Source organism: Balaenoptera acutorostrata, chromosome 10, assembly GCF_949987535.1.
Source record: "Balaenoptera acutorostrata chromosome 10, mBalAcu1.1, whole genome shotgun sequence".
NCBI classification, from domain to species: Eukaryota; Metazoa; Chordata; class Mammalia; order Artiodactyla; family Balaenopteridae; genus Balaenoptera; species Balaenoptera acutorostrata.
The window spans coordinates 33,048,708-33,069,603 of NC_080073.1; the positions used below are offsets into that span (position 1 = coordinate 33,048,708).

General features: G+C 36.5%; 1 protein-coding gene across 3 annotated transcripts in view; it reads right to left on the bottom strand.

Moving 5' to 3' along the window:
* The window catches only part of CCDC66 (coiled-coil domain containing 66), a 51,195-nt gene extending 32,183 nt beyond the window's left edge, over nt 1-19,012 (bottom strand). Inside the window, exons 1-8 of one of the 3 annotated variants that reach the window (XM_007192286.3) lie at nt 18,946-19,012; nt 17,121-17,185; nt 16,416-16,441; nt 10,508-10,955; nt 8,856-9,021; nt 8,562-8,669; nt 7,005-7,140; nt 6,058-6,159 (exon numbers count right to left, since the gene is read on the bottom strand). In XM_007192286.3, coding sequence (XP_007192348.2) covers nt 6,058-6,159; nt 7,005-7,140; nt 8,562-8,669; nt 8,856-9,021; nt 10,508-10,955; nt 16,416-16,441; nt 17,121-17,185; nt 18,946-18,956 — 1,062 coding nt within the window. In that variant the 5' untranslated portion in view covers nt 18,957-19,012. The remainder of the gene's footprint in view (nt 1-6,057; nt 6,160-7,004; nt 7,141-8,561; nt 8,670-8,855; nt 9,022-10,507; nt 10,956-16,415; nt 16,442-17,120; nt 17,186-18,945) is intronic. The other 2 variants (XM_007192288.3, XM_007192287.3) reach the window with 2 other exon arrangements.
* Nucleotides 19,013-20,896: the final 1,884 nt, after the last annotated feature.

Below are 20,896 nucleotides of genomic sequence, written 5' to 3' on the forward strand. Positions count from 1 at the left end.
TTCGACAAAATTCAACACCCATTTATGATAAAAACCCTTCAGAAAGTAGGCATACAGGGAACTTACCTTAACATAATAAAGGCCATATATGACAAACCCACAGCCAACATTGTCCTCAATGGTGAAAAACTGAAACCATTTCCTCTAAGATCAGGAAGAAGACAAGGTTGTCCACTCTCACCACTGTTACTCAACATAGTTTTGGAAGTTTTAGTCACAGCAATCAGAGAAGAAAAAGAAATTAAAGGAATCCAAATTGGAAAAGAAGAAGTAAAGTTGTCACTGTTTGCAGATGACATAATACTATACATAGAGAATCCTAAAGATGCTACCAGAAAACTACTAGAGCTAATCAATGAATTTGGTACAGTTTCAGGATACAAAATTAATGCACAGAAATCTCTTGCATTCCTATACACTAATGATGAAAATCTGAAAGGGAAATTAAGGAAACACTCCTATTTACCACTGCAACAAAAAGAACAAAATACCTAGGAATGAACCCACCTAAGGAGACAGAAGATCTGTATGCAGAAAACTATAAGACACTGATGAAAGAAATTAAAGATGATACAAACAGATGAAGAGAGATACCATATTCTTGGATTGGAAGAATCAACATTGTGAAAATGACTCTACTACCCAAAGCAATCTACAGATTCAATGCAATCCCTATCAAACTACCAATGGCATTTTTCACAGAACTAGAACAAAAAATTTCACAATTTGTATGGAAACACAAAAGACCCCAAATAGCCAAAGCAATCTTGAGAACGAAAAATGGAGCTGGGGGAATCAGGCTCCCTGACTTCAGACTATACTACAAAGCTACAGTAATCAAGACAGTATGGTACTGACACAAAAACAGAAATATAGATAAATGGAACAACAGGATAGAAAGCCCAGAGATAAACCCACACACATATATGGTCACCTTATTTTTGATAACAGAAGTGAGAATATACAGTGGAGAAAAGACAGCCTCCTTAATGAGTGGTGCTGAGAAAACAGGACAGAAACATGTAAAAGAATGAAATTAGAACACTCCCTAACACCATACACAAAAATAAACTCAAAATGGATTAAAGACCTAAATGTAAGGCCAGACACTATAAAACTCTTAGAGGAAAACATATGCAGAACACTCTATGACATAAATCACAGCAAGATCCTTTTTGACCCACCACCTAGAGAAATGGAAATAAAAAGAACAATAGACAAATGGGACCTAATGAAACTTAAAAAGCTTTTGCACAGCAAAGGAAAACATAAACAAGACGAAAAGACACGCTCAGAATGGGAGAAAATATGTGCAAATGAAGCAACTGACAAAGGATTAATCCCCAAAATTTACAAGCAGCTCATGCAGCTCAATATCAAAAACACAAACAACCCAATCCAAAAATGGACAGAAGACCTAAATAGACATTTCTCCAAAGAAGACATACAGATTGCCAACAAACACATGAAAGGATGCTCAGCATCACTAATCATTAGAGAAATGCAAATCAAAACTACAATGAGGTATCACCTCACACCGGTCAGAAAGGCCATCATCAAAAAACCTACAAACAATAAATGCTGGAGAGGGTGTGGAGAAAAGGGAACCCTCTTGCACTGTTGGTGGGAATGTAAATTGATACAGCCACTATGGAGAACAGTATGGAGGTTCCTTAAAAAACTAAAACTAGAACTACCATATGACCCAGCAATCCCACTACTGGGTATATACCCTGAGAAAACCATAATTCAAAAAGAGTCATGTACCACAATGTTCACTGCAGCTCTATTTACAATAGCCAGGACATGGAAGCAACCTAAGTGTCCATCGACAGATGAATGGATAAAGAAGATGTGGCACATACATACAATGGAATATTACTCAGCCATAAAAAGAAATGAAACTGAGTTACCTGTAGTGAGGTGGATGGACCTAGAGTCTGTCATACAGAGAGAATAAGTCAGAAAGAGAAAAATAAATACCGTACAACTAACATATATATGTGGAATCTTAAAAAAAAAAAAAAAAAAAAAGGTTCTGAAGGACCTAGGGGCAGAACAGGAATAAAGATGCAGACGTAGAGAATGGACTTGAGGACACAGGGAGGGGGAAGGGTAAGCTGGGACGAAGTGAGAGAGTGGCATGGACTTACATATACTACCAAATGTAAAATAGATAGCTAGTGGGAAGCAGTTGCATAGCACAGGGAGATCAGCTCAGTGTTTTGTGACCACCTAGAGGGGTGGAATAGGGAGGGTGGGAGGGAGATGCAAGAGGGAGGAGATATGAGGATGTATGTATATGTACAGTTGATTCACTCTGTTAAAAAGCAGAAACTAACACACCATTGTAAAGCAATTATACTCCAATAAAGATGTTAAAAAAAAAATGGACAAAGGACTTATAGACATCTCTCCAAAGAAGATATACAGATGGCCAATAAGCACATGAAAAAATGCTCAACATCACGAATCATTAGGGAAATGTAAATCAAACTACAATGAGACACCACTCCACATCCATTAGGATGGCTATCAACCAAAAAAAAAAGTAAAAAAGAAAAGAACAAGTGTTGGTGAAGATGTAGAGAAATCAGAACCCTTGTGCACTGCTGATGGGAATGCACAATGGTGCAGGAGCTGTGGAAACAGTAAAATAATTAAAAATAAAATTATCAAATTAAAACTGGTAAAAATTTAACATAAAAAGATAAAACATAAAATTACCATATGATCCAGCAATTTCACTTACAGGTGTATACCCAGAAGACTTGCAAATACAGACTTGGAGAGATTATCTGTACATCAAGGTTCATAACAGCATTATTCCCAATAGCCAAAAGGTGGTAACACCTCAAATGTCCATCAACATTTGGATGAATGGATAAACAAAATGTAGTATCATAAATAAAATGGAGTATTTTCAGCCTTAAAAAGGAATGGAATTCTGATACATGTTTACAACATGGATGAACCCTGAAAACATTAAGTGAAATCTGTCAGACACAAAAGGACAAATATTGTGTTAGTCCACTTAAACATACTGAGAATAATCAAATTCATAGAGACAGAAAGTAGAATGGTGGTTGCCAGGGGCTAAGGGGAGGGAGAAATGGGGAGTTACTATTTAATGGGTATAGTTTCAGTTTGGAATGATTAAAAAATTCTGGAGATGGATAGTGGTGATGGCTGCAAGACAGTGTGAATGCACTTAATGCCACTTAACTGTACACTTAAAAATTATTAAAATGGTAAATTTTATGTTATGTATATTTTACCACCACAAAAGGGTAAATTTTATGTTATGTATATTTTACCACCAAATTTTTATCACTGAAAATTAAGAGGAATTTTTTGTTGGCTAACTGCAGAACTATGGTCTGGTGGTAGCAATAAGAAGCTAGCAGAATGATAACCTCACTTTCTATCCCATGTTAGACAGTATGCTAGAATATATTCCCTTCACTTAAAAGAGGCTTCCCAGGGGGGGGCAGTCATTAGGGAAAGCCAAGGTTTCATGGAGGTGAGGTATTCTCACAAAGGCTGAGGCTGTAAGTAAATTTCTTAGAAACACAAAAAGAAATTTTAAGCTGCACAGTGTAAAAAAATGTTTGGGCTGAACAATACAGGAAAGAGAATACAGGGCCATTCAACTGGGGGAGGGGGAGTAAGACTGAGAATCAAGAAGAGGAGAGAGGAAAGGAAGATGGTGAGAGGACTGACTCTTAGCATCCTCAGGGTTCAGAATGGACCTGTGCTTTGTAAATTATAACTAGAGCAAACTTTCATTAAACACTTGTTATATGTCAGCCACTGTCTTATGCACTTTATGTGCATTACCTCATGTTTTAACAAAATTGGCCTTGATGATTCTGCTTGCAACTAAATTTCTCCTCCTCTCAATTACATGAAGAGGTTAACTTAATATTCAAATAATATAAATGGTTGTGGCTAGTGCTGGGATTTATGAAACCAACTGCTTTCAGGTATTTAAAGGGGGATTTTTTTTTTGTTACAGTTCATGTCCCCCCAGTAGCACCTCTCCATTACCTTACAGCATTCACACATAAATACATAAAAACTACATTTAAACAGTAAAAATATGCATAGATAATCATACTCTAACCTTGGTTGTCCAACCCTGGATTTAGTATATGATTTCCTTTCTAGTCTTTCTCCCATCCCCAACCCCTATCTCTGACTCCAAAATATAAATAACTTTACTGGTTTTCTAGATTATTAAAAAAAAAAATGACACATGCTATCATTAAAAAAAACTAAAAGTCACCTTAAATGGTTAATTCTTTATTTACATTAACAATCATAGTATGGATTACTCCCAGATAATAAATGACCTAAAAAGCCATGCAAAATAAGCAATAATAAATGATATGCTAACACTTCAACTGACATTTCGGTAACAGAAATACCTAATACTTTTAGCATTAAAGTTTTTTTAATCCTAATGTTGAAAAGTAAATAAGCTTACAACTGATTCTCAACAACATCATGAGTAGTTTTATTTGCAGTTTTTAGTACTATGTGCATGCATCAATTTCTAAACTCTAAAAACTTAGAATTATCATCCAGAACTATAGAGTTTTCCAAAATAACTTCTAGCAAGACTAATTTATTGCCTTTTAACATTTGGTCAAAGTGCTTTTGGGAACATAGAAAAACGTAATTCATATTTCATTTCTTCTGTTAACGTAAAGGTATCAACAGACTATAAACTGATGTAGGCTAGTCAGTCCTATATGGAGCAGAACAAGCTGCCATGCAAACAATCTAACTGGCGGGGTTCTATAAGAACTCTACCAGTACTGAAAATGTCTACCACCAGAACCATACCTTTAGGTTACTGCCTTATTTTCAGAATACATTTGTTAAAATGTAAATGTTCATTAGGAAGGAAAAAAAGAAATAGTTAATAACTTTTTTAAAATTTAAGGAGCGGGGCTTCCCCGGTGGCGCAGTGGTTAAGAATCTGCCTGCCCAGTATTTACAATAGCCAGGACATGGAAGCAACCTAAGTGTCCACTGACAGATGAATGGATAAAGAAGATGTGACACATACATACAATGGAATATTACTCAGCCATAAAAAGAAATGAAATTGAGTTATTTGTAGTGAGGTGGATGGACCTAGAGTCTGTCATACAGAGTGAATAGGTCAGAAAGAGAAAAACAAATACTGCATGCTAACACATATATATGGAATCTAAAAAAAAAAAAAAGGTTCTAATGAACCTAGGGGCAGGACAGGAATAAAGATGCAGACATAAAGAATGGACTTGACACAGGGAGGGGGAAGGGTAAGCTGGGATGAAGTGAGAGAGTAGCACTGACATATATACACTACCAAATGTAAAACAGCTAGCTAGTGGGAAGCAGCTGCATAGCACAGGGAGATCAGCTCGGTGCTTTGTGACCACCTAGAGGGGTGGGATAGGGAGGGTAGGAGGGAGACGCAAGAGGGAGGGGATATGGGGATATATGTATACATATAGCTGATTCACTTTGTTATACAGCAGAAACTAACACAACATTGTAAAGCAATTATACTCCAATAAAGATGTTAAAAAAAAAAGATTCCACCTGCCAATGCAGGGGACACAAGTTTGAACCCTGGTCCAGGAAGATCCCACATGCCACAGAGCAACTAAGCCCATGCACCACAACTACTGAGCCTGCGCTCCAGAGCCCGCAAGCCACAACTACTGAGCCCATGCGCCACAACTACTGAAGCCCGCGTGCCTAGAGCCGGTGCTCTGCAACATGAGAAGCCACCACAATGAGAAGCCCAAGCACTGTAACGAAGAGTAGCCCCCACTCACTGCAACTAGAGAAAGCCCGTGCGCAGCAACGAAGACCCAACGCAGCCAAAAATAAAATAAATAAATTAAAAAAAAATTTAAGGAGCATACTGCACTCAATAAAAATTAACTGGTAATTTAAAAAAGAGTATTTAGATTCACTTCTTCAAGGAAGGTACATTATATAGTCATCAAGTACTAAAGGGCTTATATATTCAAAGTAATGACATTTAGAACTTACCTCTAAAATCTGACTAGCTCTAGGTGGTGAGTGCCCGTCAGCCTGGATCACCATTACCTGACTGGGAGACTGTGACAGAATGCTAGAATAGCTAGCAGAAGTCTAAAAACAAAAAGAAAAACAAGGGCACTTTTTTGTCTAGTATTAAATACATGCAAAATTTAAAGGTCCCCAAAGCACTACCCGAGGGACACATGGTATATACTTATGTTTGATAAGCAATCACTTATGTTTGATTTGATAACCTTGTAGTGGATACCACATGGTCAGTGCTAGAGTTTTGTGGTCATCTATAACATCGTGGAGCTCTTTTATAGGAGCCTAAAGGAGGTGCCAGGGGCCTTTACACTCACCTACTAACATAGTAAGACTATTTACAGAATGCAAACAGAGTAGTTGAGGTCATAATTTAATTCAAAATAATGTTGTTTTAAAATACCATATGAAAAGTGAGTTTTAAAAAAATGAATAAGTTTCAAAAATAAGCTTTATGAGGGACTTCCCTGGTGGCACAGTGGTTAAGAATCTGCCTGCCAATGCAGGAGACACGGGTTCGAGCCCTGGTCGGGAAAGATCCCACATGCCGTGCAGCAACTAAGCCCGTGCACCACAACTACGGAGCCTGCGCGCTAGAGCCTGTGAGCCACAATTACTGAAGCCCGTGCGCCACAATTACTGAAGCCCGTGCGCCTAGAACCCATGCCCCGCAACAAGAGAAGCCACTGCAGTGAGATGCCCGTGCACCGCAACGAAGAGTAGCCCCCGCTCACAACTAGAGAAAAGCCCATGTGCAACAACAAAGACCCAACGCAGCCATAAATAAATAAATAAATAAATAAATATATTTTTTAAAAAAGTAAGCTTTATGATATGAACAAGGCTTAGCATTAAAAAATTGCAGTTAAGGTATCTTATATTCCATAAGTGTCTGATTTTGATACTTTTACCTTAGCCTGATCAAGAATTTGAAGTTTTTCCCATACTATTTTATCACTTTCAGATTTTTTCCATGGATTATTCCATTTTTCAGAAGCTTCTTTTTCTTTCTTCTTTAAAGCAACCTGTTCATCTGTAAATAATGTCCTTTTTAAAAAAATATACAAAAACTGTAAAAAAAAAATGACGTAAACAAATCATGACCTTCTTAAAGAGTGCAGATTCCAACACAGATCAAAATTTTTTTAGGAAGGAGATTAACTCACAAGACAGAGAAGAATTTTAAGGATATGGAATAAAAGAAAATGTTTAATCAGAACCAAATTTAAGTATGGCATAAATGGATATAAAAATGTTTGTTTTACTACAATTATAAATAAGGAGCAATTTTTTCAGAACATATTTTATATTATGCTAATTATTGTGAGGTTCTACTGTACAATAATGTTCATTTAATTATTACTAAAAGGCTTAAAAGCTAGAACTCTGGAGTCAGAGAACCCTGGGGTCAAATTCAGGTTCAACCACTTCCCGGCTGTGTGACTGTGGGCAAAATTATGTTCATCCCTCTAAACCCCATTTTTTATTCTATGAAATCAGAGTAATAATAGCGCCTATTTTCAGCATAGGGCCTCACACAAAGTAAATATTTAATAAATGTCAGCCATTATTATTTATAACTGCTGAAAGTACATAAAATCATGTGTCCAAATTTGTACTGAAAAAACATTTAAAGCTGCAATTATGATATAAAACACATCAGATCTCCAAACCTTCTGACACTGCTACCATACATTTAATTTCTTTATTATTCTATTACTTTGACTTCCAACATCAATTCATTCCCTATTTCTTCACTTACCTCTTTTTCTAGATCACCTGTCCTGGAAGGGTTGTCACTAACTGGCAGGACTTTCCAGTTCAGTGGACAGTGAATCCCATCTTCATGCTTTTAGTACAACTATTCCTAAGTACAACTACTACCTCGTGTATTTTCCAAACTCTGATACCTGGACCCTAAGTCTAGTCCAAGAAGTAACAGGAGTTTCTTAGTTATTATCTTACTTACCTTAAGACCCTACTTAACAGAAATTATAACTTTTTCTGTTATGATGTCTACAGACTGAAAAAAAGAAATAAGCTTATTTTTGTATGGGATATACTGATTGATATCATATTGATGATTCTTGATTAGAATGTTTTAATTTTTAAAATGAATTATTTTTAAATAAAACCATCTTTAACCCATAGAATTTCTGTAATGGAAAAATATGAAAATGGATTCTCAGGAAATGAGAAATGTTTAGGAATCTTTGAGCTCCAGAAGGATCCTGATGATATTCATGTTCATCTGTGGCTTTTGGTGCAAATCACAGATCAGCAAACAAAAAGATATAACATAAGGGAATGTGAAATCACAAAGTTTCTTACGCCATTTGCAGAGAACTACTCTAGATGGTGAATGTTATAAAACAAGGTTTTTGATAATATCATACTGCAAGATGTACTTCATCCTCAATATATATTCCTTAAGCCAACAAAACTATAATAAAAGGTGCAATAATTACCTACCAAGCTCTTTCCTCCACTGGGCTTTTTTTGCTTCCAACAAACCTCTATCACGTTCTCTTTCTCCCAGAGTACTGAATATGTCAGCTGGTTTCCATATATTCTCTCTAAGACAAAACACAAAAAATAACAGAAACCTTATCATATGTTTCTATACAACTTACTCCATAAATATTAAGTAATAAACTTTTAAATAGCTCTAGTCTTCAGAGTAAATATTTCACATACAAGTCAAGGAAAAGTAAAACCATATTCCCAAGATGACCCCACAACAACAGACGTGAGTTACATACGTGGCAATTTTCTGCTCATACTGATTAGATGTCACCTGATTTTCATTTAAAACAGACTTTTTTTCATCCTGAACAGATGAAATGGCCTCAGTTTTCTGCGTAAGTCCCACGATGTTCTCATCCTTTGGCTGATCAGGAATATTGTTTAAATTTAGACTATACTGACCTAGAAGGTAAAATGCATATTTTAAAATTAATACTAAAATTACATCTATTGTAATACCTTATCTTGATACAGTTACACAGTTTTAAAAAACACGGCTTTACACATCATCTAATTAATCACCTCTCACAGCAGCCCTTGCAGTGCGTATTATGATTCCCTTTTTGTCAAAAAAAGGAAACTGAGCCTCAGAGGTTAAATGGCCCAGAGGTATGGCCATAGCCATACAAACTTTTGTTTCAAATAAGAAAACAAGCAACAACAACCAAAAAAACCTCTATTTACTCTTGCCAACAACACTTTTACAAATAATATAAATGATAATACAAATCACAACTTAAAGGAGAATAAATGCAAACAGCTTTATAAAAAACTCATTACCTTGCCCTTATTTTTCTCATTTAGCTGGGAAAGCAATCAGTGATGAACTTTTCCATGGACCACTTTCTCTATATCCCACCTATATCTATTCCAAATGTTTTACACACGGCTCAGATGCTTGGCTCAAAAATCCCTCAATGTGATAGTTCTCCCAATGGAGAGAAAGCATATCTAATATGCAGGTCATTATATGATTAGGCAAATTCTGCTTTTAACTTTGTTGATACCATCTCTCATTACGCCTAGTAAGTTTTTAGTTTTTGTTCTCTCAGCTAGAATTCTAGCCTTAAAGATAAAAGTTAGCTCCCTGACTTTACAAAGAATAATCTATACCAAGAGAAGGCAAATGACTCCATTTTGAGCCCCTTGGGAGTGCTAAGGAGCTACCTGGTCCCCAGACCAGTTGTGGGGCCTCTTTCTGGTGACTGTTAATTTTATTTTTATTTATTTCACGGTTGCTTAACAAAATTTTAATAATATTTCTATTCATAGTCACAATTCCTTAGCTCAAAGCTGAAACTAGAAGGCTTTTAAAAACATAATACAATACCCTGACTAGTAAAACAGAAGGCATATAATACGCCATTACTTCCAAGTCAGTGTTTTACGTTGGTTAAAAAGATAGTGCTGCTAATTCTAAGCAAGGATTGAGAGTCAGGAAGAGCAAAAGCCGGGGCCAGGAAAATAATCCTTTTCAGCAACTCATGTCAAATCTTCATAGCAGAATTCCCTCATTTTTCATTAGAAATACAATAACAATTTTTTAGAACATTTTACATAATTAGTTTTCATGTAAGTAAAGCCTCCTACCTTCCAAAATTAGTACAATAGCTTTCTGTACTAAAATCTAGAATCCACAGAAACTGGGTTTCTTAAGGCCATGGTACATGAGAACAATATTCTGAACATTAACCTTAAAACATGGCATATTTTAACTACAAAAGTAGTTCTGCCTATGAGAATGTTTTCTAAACGAATATTTATTTTAAAACATTGTTACATGTTAAACTAGAATTTAAGAGGCACAGTTATGTAAAATCCAATGAAACTCAAATTCTAAAACTTACATATTGATAAAATTAATATTAAAACTTCAGAAAAATCTTACTTGTTTCCTCCCTCTTTCCATTCTCAGTCAGGGAAACTGATTTATTTCCTTGGTTTACAGTCATCAAAATCTGTTGTAGTTGGTCTTGTGTTAGACACACCAAACTGCTCTTCACATTTTCAGCTGTGATGTGCTTTTTGCAAGGCTTCTGTTTAGCTACTACAAATGCATTTATGCTGTTTCTAGTCTTCTGTATATTAGGGGTTGCAGGTGAAATTTCTTTCTGGATATGAAGATGGTCTTTATCTGCATACTGCTTGCATAAATCCTTAGGGGGTGAAAAAGTCATACTATTTTCTTCACTTTTTGCCAATGAAGTTTCTGAACAAATTCTCTTCTTTTGCGAAAGTTTTTCACTCCTGACACAAATATTTTGTGATTTCAGAATGTATCCAGTTTGTTTATTTCTTAAAGGACATTTTGCAATCTTGGTCTTATTTCCCATCTGCTAAAACACCAGAAATTTATTCTTTACAATAGCCCACGAAAAATCAACAATTATCTTTATATAATCAGTGATAAGTCAGGCTTCGAAACTTTTTTTTTCCTCATTTTGCTAGTTAGATAATATACCCATAAGAAACTAACACTTAACCTTTGCAAATCTTCACTTGAAAGCTTCATTAACAACTGGAAATTATTATTTTATTTCAGGACAATGAAGATTACAAAACAACTTTTATTCTAGGTGTTTACAGTTCATTCTGCTTCAGCTTTGAATCTCATGTCATGATTCTAACACCCACACTACCTTTCTTTACAGGCAGTTATACACCCGTAGGTTACTAGCCCTTATTCCTTGAATAACTTAGCTTGTGGGTCACCATCCCTCTTTCTAACCTAACTCCTGTCTTAATTATTGGTGCTTTCATATTCTTTCAATACCCTGGCCTCATTTCCTTGACCTCTGTTCCTATACTCTTGTCTTCCATGCTACCTCAGTTACTCATTGCCCCAGTGATATCATCTTATACTGACCTTGTAACTACCCATAACTGTAATCCCTCCATAATCTCAATTTCAATAAGAACCTCCAGTCATAGGCCTTAGCACTAGTCAGTGCCTCTACTTGAGACATTATTCCTTCAGATTTTACATGGCTCATTCACTCACCACGTTCAAATCTTGGCTCAACATCACCGGCTCAGTGAGGTCTTCTCTGAACACGCTATTAAAAATTGCAGGCTTCCTGCCCTAACTTCACTCCCACCTCCCTAGCACTCCCCAGTTTCTCAAGCTTACCGTGCCCCTTCCCTTTCTCTCATGTTTCTCTATAGCACTTTTGTCCCGTAATATTCTATATTTATTTTGATTATTTTCTGCCCATTCCACCTTTTTTTTTTTTTAATTTATTAATTTATTTTTGGCTGCATTGGGTCTTCGTTGCTGTGCACAAGCTTTCTATAGTTGTGGCAAGCGGGGCTACTCTTCATTGAGATGCGTGGGCTTCTCATTGCAGTGGCTTCTCTCATTGCGGAGTGTGGGCTCTAGGCGTGTGGGCTTCAGTAGTTGTGGCTCGTGGGCTCCAGAGTGCAGGCTCAGTAGTTGTGGCGCACAGGCTTAGTGGCTCCGTGGCATGTGGGATCTTCCCGGACCAGGGATGGATCCCATGTCCCCTGCACTGGCAGGCAGATTCTTAATCACTGCGCCACCAGGGAAGTTCCCACTTTTTTCTAACGTAAACTCTACAGGGAAGAGATTTTTGTTTGCTTTGTCTACTGCTGTGTCCCCAGTATCTGAACAGTGAGTGGAACAGGGTAGGTTTCAGTAAATTTTTGTTGAATTACTATCTTCAACCATACCATTTTAAAGACTGAATTCTTTCTCTCTCTCCCCCAAATTAGCTCCCCTTTCCAAAATATCTCATTTCTGTAGCACTGTTGTTCTAATCTTTCAGACCAGCAACCATGGAGTCATCTTTGACTCTTTATCCTCCTTCACAGTCTTCTTTAGCTTACCAGCAAGTACTGGTCATTTCTTCCTTCCAAATATCTTTTTCTCCCCTTTTACATGACAATACACCTAAATTCAGGTTTTCATTACCACACTACTGATTACAGCTTATCTCAAGTCTATCCCACTGTATATTTCTGCAAACCCATCTAACATAAAATAATTCAACAGTCATTCAATAAATACTAAGTGTTGCTTTTTAGGTGATCAACACTATGGGAAAAATGTTGGAGGTATAAAATGAGTAAGACAAGATTCTTGTTATCAAGGAGTGGGGCAGATGCCACATGGCTTTCATCTGGCTTATCATATCCCAAACGTCCTTGTCTTTCAAAAATGACATAATACACAACCACACTTTGACCAATGAATCAACCCCATTTTACCTTTCTTTTCAAAATGTACCTGTATTATCAGTAGTAAAATCTCTTTATTACCCTCTTCCCCTCACCTATACCCTTTTATTCCAGGCTTTACACTTTTGATAATACTAATACCACAATCTAAAATGCCCTTTTACCCTCCTATCTCTGTGGCTATTTTTATATAACTAACTCTAAATGAGAGGTGGCAAATTTAAATACCTACTGTAAATTAGCCTGGGTGGGAACTAGGATAATTGAAGAGCACTTTTCTGTCTAAAGGAGGCAGCCACCCCTCAGAAGCAGCCTACACTGCCAAAGAGGAATCTGAGTCTACTTGCTAGATCATCCAGTATTTCAAGAGAACCAAGAATGCCATATTTTACCTTAAAAGTTCCATTTTTTAGACACTCACAATTCATTCTAGTTTTTGAAAACCATTGTGTGGATTAGGCAAATTATCAGCAGACTGCACATAGGTTACAGAGCTAAGCTCTACCACCCCAGTCTCCAACGACTACAGGTATTACTAATCCTACCCTTCTTTGACTCATACTGACATTTTCGGGATCATTAACAGCTGAGTATTTTGGTTCTCTAATCAGTTTCTCACTCAAACTGCTCAGAAGTGTAGTGTATTCCCTTAACGTGTCTTAAAAGTCTCTCACTTTTGTCCCCTTCTTTCCATTCTGCTAGCCACCATGCTTCAGGGTCTCATAAGACTCTCCCTGGACTAATATAATTGGCCCTTAAGTAGTGTCCCTGTTATGATAATCTGTCCTTCACAGAATTGCCTGAAGCTCTTTCCTACAACACAAATCATATCTAGTCTACTTTTCAAAAATTCTTTAATGCTCCCTACATGCAAATCAAGTAAGTTCAAACCCTCTGTGTATACATTTAAACTTCTCATGATTGTAACCACCCTCCCTAAGTTTTATGTTCTACTTCTACTTTATTGGAGTATAATTGCTTTACAATGGTGTATTAGTTTCTGCTTTATAACAAAGTGAATCAGTTATACATATACATATGTTCCCATATCTCTTCCCTCTTGCATCTCCCTCCCTCCCACCCTCCCTATCCCACTCCTCTAGGTTCTTACCTAGTTTTGATTGTACCAGTACTTTTCCTAATATTAAAAAAATATATAAAGACAGCATCCAATGCATTTAACGCTGGCCGACTTTACAATTTATATGGGGCCAGGATCCCAATGCCAGAATCAGAGAAGATTAACATTTTAAAATATAAAATGTGCTACCTAGCACTAATATTGTATACATCTTTTAGTGTGTTACTATTCTCTCACACATAGAAATACCTGCGAAAATTTTAAGATGTTTTATATTTCAACTAATTGTGAGATAATTTTGAGCTTAGAATTTATAAATTACCCATGACACTGAATCATTAATATTTCTCTCATTTATCTTCCTATAAAAGCTTAAGAAATTAGACTGGTAACCATCTTTACTTCATATTTACTACCACAGATTAAAGAAAAGTACAGGAGAGATTTTGAAAGAATTAAAGTACTCTGACCACAGTTTGTTAAACTTGATGATGATGAGATAGAGTTCACAGTGTTTAAAGAGCACACTATGTACACGACAGTAATTCAACCTATGAGGAAGAGGAAAAACAGAAATGCAGGTAGTATAGTCACTTAGGAGCTTACCCCAGTAGAAGAAAAGCACTATGATGAGTGAATTCATGAATAACTTACAGAAAAGAGAATTCAACATATAGCTACAGAACTGTGAGATTTTGGAAACTAAAAAACTGATTAAAACAAAAAAAGGAAGACAGCACTACTGTTTTTGGTTTTTGTCTTCTGTGAAGAGCAAAGAAAGAAATAAGCATCTCAGGAACCTCTATAAATAAGAGAAGAGACGCTCCTTGAAATAAAGTCAATATAGAAAGGAGATTTAGGTTGCATCAGTATTTTTTTCCAGCTTTACTGAGATTTGACCATTAAAAATTATATATATTTAAGGTGTAAAATCTGATGATTTGGCATATGTATACATTGTGAAATAATCACCACAATCAAGCTAATTAACATACCCATCACTTCACACAGTTACCATGCATCAGTATTTTGGAGTCCCAAAAGCAAGAGGAATAAACCCAAACAATCTGCTTTAAGACAATAAATAATTTAAGATCAACATCAGCACAGACTTATTAGTTACCCTGGAAAGAAGAATCCTAGAATAAAAAAATCCCTAAACTGCTAAAAGAATTTTGTAATGATTCTACCAAAAGTCCAAGACTAGTAACTTTGTTTATTACAGGCATAAAAAGGGATCTCCAGATGTTCTAAGTTGGTTAAAAAGATAATGAAATGTCTTCACAGATGTAGTGACCATAGAACATCCATTAAGGACACAATCGAAGAGGGAACGTGTGCAAGAGAATTGAGGTCAGGTGAAGATTAAAAAAAAACTATGTGTAATACTTGATTTCTATCTAGGAGCATGAAAAGGAGCACTGTATTTGTTAATGTGACTCAAATAAGAACAGTTAGTTGCAATATTTTAATAGGGCAGGGCTAGGAAAAAACTATACAATCTGTATTCTGTGATTAAGGGAACACACAAGGTATGTATATACTGTGTATGTATGTGTGTGTATGTAATAATTTTTATAGGTAGCTTGTGGAATTACTCTGATCAGCATTACCCATTTATCAAGTAATTGATATGTTGGGTTCTCAAGCAACTTCTCCACCTTGATTAAATCAGGAAGAAACAGCAAAGCCATCAAGGGTTCAGAGTTGAAGAGAAAAGGGCCACATCACCCAAACCAGTCTCTATTCAAGATATGGAAAGACAGGCTTTAAGATGCTGCAAAATAAAATGGGCTACAGTAAGTTATAGAGGGGGAGAGTAGAAATTTCTGCTGCTTAATGAAAAGAAATGGGAAACAAGAAAAGTAGTGGTATCAAAATTTTGAAGCAGTAATGTATTTTGTAGAAAAAGGCACTGTGGGTTCCTGATAAAGAAAAATAATTTAAAAGGAAAACTATTATTTAGCTCAAGTGTAACCTCTTAGAGGAGGAAGCTAAATGCATGTAAGACTTTGTCAATCAAATACATCTTTTTGGTGTGGGAAAATGCAATTTGAGTATGAAAAAAAAATTTTTGCTTTAAAGTTTGACTATTTTTAAAGATGTCACGAGGTGCACCGTCCAGTACAGTAGCTATTAAATTTAAATTAAAAATCAAACAAGTAAATTAAAAATTCACTTCCTTAGTCACACTGGCCACATTCAAATGCTTAATAACTACACATGGCTAGTGGCTGACTATCATATTGGACAGCACTAATTTTAGAACATTTCCATCACTGCAGAAAGTGTTACTGGACAGAACTGATCTAGAGAAGTGAGTTCTAGGAGGCTTTTTAAACTGAGAAATTATGATTCCATTTCTGTAAAAGGACCAGCCTGAAAGCAAGGGTATAATAACTTTTCACCATCATTCCAAACCCTTTGTAACAGTTTGACAGGAATTATTTTCAAACCACTGTAAAGTAAACTGCATTTTACATTTGAAAACAAGTCAGGTCAAAGTCATTTGGCTTACCTTTACAGAAATTTTTGATTTATGTTCTACAAAAGAAAAAAAAAATTACTAAACTATCAACCAAAAACATACTAAGGCAGTCACAAAAGAAAATTTTAATTAACATTATTTTAAGAAGATATTAAGTAAAAATATTAACCCTCAAAGCATTAACTTTAGGTCCTGTCTGAGTGTTCTAACTTTTACAGTGTGGTTCAAGTATTTATACTTCATTTTTGTTTATTTTCCAAGGTAAAAGTACAAACAGATCAGAGAAAAAGAAAATAATGTGAATGAAAAGAGTACCAAAGCATACTCTGAGCTTTAAAACTAAAACTAAAAATGACTTTAAAACTATGGTCTTATTATAAATTGAATTTTCTCAAACAATACATTCTCTACATGCACAGAACATAACTGCATAAGTTTTACCTAGATTATTCATTAGGCAATAAGCATATTTGCTATATACAAATATAATAAAGAAATGTTACAAATGAAATATACTGGAACATTAAATTATATGAATAAATACTGACAGTGGTAAACAATGATGTAATCTGACTTTACTTGGCTAAAAATAAATTTGAGGAAGTTAGGGAAACCAGCTTTTTTTCAAGGTGTCATTTAAATATTCCACTACAAGCAAAAACTCTGTTAAACAACTACACATTTTTCGTAGGAATTTAGAAGTTAATATTTTAGATTTCTAGTAATATAGCATACCATATGGAGACAGTATTAGCTTGGTTTTTCCATCCAATAATTCAGTTTCAAGCTTTAAACCATCTCTGCAAAATGAAAGAAAGTTTTCTGTCATTTTTAAGAAACAGCAACATTTTAAATAGACAGAAATGCTCAGTTGAACCTTGAAAGTAAATTTGTTCTCCTGAATTTATAAAGGAATCTTGTAAATATTAAACCGTTCTTTTTAAAAAAAATTTCTATAGATGTTCATTTTTCTTTTAAAAATTGATGTATAGTTGAAACCATTCTTTTAATTTAAAACACTTTTCAATTCAAAATAAAATTAAAAATGTCATGGAGAAAATTACTGAAACTTTCCAACAATACCAACAACTTATCATGTTTCATCTGAAACTTCATTTTGTTACTGACAAGGAATAAATTAATCTGGTTATCGTAACAACATTTAGTTCTTCTAACTCTAGACTGGAAAAAATAATGCTGTTACAAAACTCCTCACCTATGTTAATGGAGCAAAACACATCTAGCTACCATTTATTAGCTTCATAATGGTCTCATGACTAACACATTCTATGGCCTGTTAGACCAGTACCTGAAAATGAAGCTATAAGATTGCCACCAGGGTTATTAACTGCTTGAGCATGGAGTTCTACTCTATTCTGAATATTTCAACTAATACATATTCACACTTAGTGACACTTTTGTAACTATCACAGCAATACATCTATAATAAACTTTGCCCGCTACACTTTATCTGTGCCTGTCAAACGCAAGAGCACAAAGTTAACAGTAGATACTACCAACGAAACTTGTACGTCTGTTAAGGTCCTAATAAAAATTCCACTGAAAACTAAAACAGCAGTACACACAGGTATTTTACTGTTTTAGTGAGAGAGAGAGAAAAGACGTACGTCAACACATATCAACAGGGACAAAAATGACGTCCAAGAGACAAAATTAAATCCCGCGGGCCAAAAAAAGGGAACACGACATTTGCGGTGATGCTAAGGTTGGGGAAATCAAACGATTTCAACTTACTAAGATAAAAACACCACAAAGAATGGGTTTTAAGGGTTTCCCGGTAGCACGGTTACAAACAGTTCATGTTTACGTCGGTGAAACTTAAGCAAAACAAAGACCTTGAATGAAACCGTGAAGTACGTCTATTCAGCACTACCGCGTTGCAAACGCCTTCAGTGGCAGACTGTCTTGTTTCTTACCCCTAGATTCTAGAACACAGAAACCATTTGCTAAACCAGGTGCACGAGTGTAAGTTTGGTGACTTTTCATCTTCTTAAAATATCAAACTTTCCAGTGATGATAAACCACGCAAAAGTCCTTTTTATTTACTCAACCACTACTTAATGAGGGCCTATCAGGTGCCAGGCACCGGTGATACACGACTCCTCGAGAAGCCTCGGCTCCCGGCACGTAGGCCGCTAAGCTCCTCTGGGCGCTCCCACACTCTGCAAAGAACCCCGAAACAGGGTCGCAAAGCACCAGGGCCCGGGCCAAGATTTCTCCCCAGGAAGCCGCTACGCTTTATCTCTCCGCCTGCCCTCACCTTTTATCTCCTCTCACGCCTCTCCTCCCTCTCCCTCCTGAGGTAAATGAGGAAGCGGAAAGGAGGCAAGGACAGTTTTCACGCGAGTTATTAACTGGAAAACGGAAGGCTGCGGAGGCTGTAAAGGCCGACCCAGCCCCTCGCCCCTCTCAACCTCAGGGAGTCGGGTACTGCTGCTTGGGGCGCCGCAGGCCTGGAAGGCTCTCCGCGAAGGACTCCAAGAGCCAACCCAGCCTCACCCCCTCTCCACGGACGACCACCTTTCTCTCCGCAGCTTACCCCAAGTTCATTGCGCGACCGGCCACGCTCTCCACAGGCCGCTCAAGCCCCTTGTATACGTCTGTTGCCGCCGCCGCTCAACAAGCGCTACGCCGATTGGATACAGTGATGCCGGCGAGCTGGGAGAGCGGGCCAATCAGGATTGAGCGTACTGGCGCTTGCGCTCAGCGGGGCGGGGCTGCCGGGGAGACCCTCTTGGTTCGCCCCACCTGGTCCTGACTCTAGAATGTTGGGGGTTCTTCGTTCCTCGGAATTGTAGCTCTTAGAGTTCACAGGGAGCTCTCAGAGAAGTGCCTCAGCTTAAGTGGAGGTGGCTGGTTAAGCAACTTGCCTGAGGTCTCTATCAAGCTATGTAACCCCAGAGCCCATGTTCCAATCTAGCGTTACATGAGTCTAACTTCTATTCATCCTTCAAATCTCAATTTAAACGTCACTTCCTCCATGAAGCTCCTCTGGAATCCACTAGTGGGTAAATTAGGAACCCATTTTCTGGACTTCCCAGTTCCTGCCCTTTCAATCAGGGTACTAATACATTTCAGATCCTGTGTCAGAGTGAGCTTCAGAGGGGCAGAGTTGGTTTTTGACACCTATATACCCACAGCACCTGGAACTGAACAGTACAGACAGTAAATATTTGTTAAACGAATAAACAGCAAAAGTTTTTAATGCCAACAAAAACCTTATTAAATTTGGCAATGATATTTCATGATGAGGATGCCCGTAGATATAACGCAGTTACTAAAAGTTTACGAATTTTCATCTATTTACTCTTAAATGATTTTACAAACTATAGCTGTAATAAATGAGGCACACTGAATTCTTACGGTACATTCAGTGAAAACTCAAAGATATCTTTTAGTATTTATTTATGTACCTGGCCTGTGGAAGATATATTTAAATAAACATTTGTTAATTTATGTGACTGAATAAATGAACAGGTACCAATGTATATTTGATCCTGTGTTGTTTTTTGTTTTCGTTTTAAGGAAGTCATCTGTGCATATAAAAAAAAAGGCTAAAAGGATTTAAACCAACATGTTAGCAGCAGTATTTCTGGGAGTAGTGTGACTTAAAATTTAATTTTGTTTCTAGCTTTTATTATTATGAAAATGTTTAAATAAACAAAAATAAGAATAGTCCAATGAACGCCTATATACCCTCTACCTAGATTTGACAATGGTTAATGTTTTGCTACATTTGCTTTCTCTCTCTCTACACATAGGTGGGCAGGCACACCCATACATCCACATCCATACACTCATACCCACGCCCATGCACACACCCACTTTTTTTTGCATCACTATTTGCAAGTCAGTTACAGACATTACAACACTTTGCCCTTAAACATTAAAGCATGTATCTCCTAAGAATAAGACATTCTCTTATATAACCATAGCACATAAGATTAGCAATTTTATGATAATATCGAGTGTTCCATTCCTATTTAATTTTCCCCACTTGTTCTAGGAATATATTCTATATAGGTGAAGGGGATTAAGAAGTACAAACCTCCAGTTACAAAATAAATAAGCCATGGGGATATAGTATACAGCATAAGGAATATGGTCCATAATATTGTAATAACTTTTTATGGGAACAGATGGTACTGGACTTATCATGTTCATTTCATAATGTATGCAAATATAAAATCACTATGTAGTACACCTGAAAGTTACAAAATGTTGTATACTAACTATATTTCAATACAAAGTGAATACTTTTAAGATGTTATTATGTGGTCAACCGTGCATCACATCAGGTTGTTCTACAGTTACTGTGGTCAAGTTTGAAGACTTTTGGTGGTGGCAGTCCTATCTCTCTATTGTAAGCATCTATTGCCCCCTTTGCAGTTAGTAAGTAATCTGAGGGCTGGTGGTTTAGCACTGTGCAGATATTCTGTTCCCCAATAACCTTTCACCTAATAATGAGGAATGATTTTTATTTTGTGTTT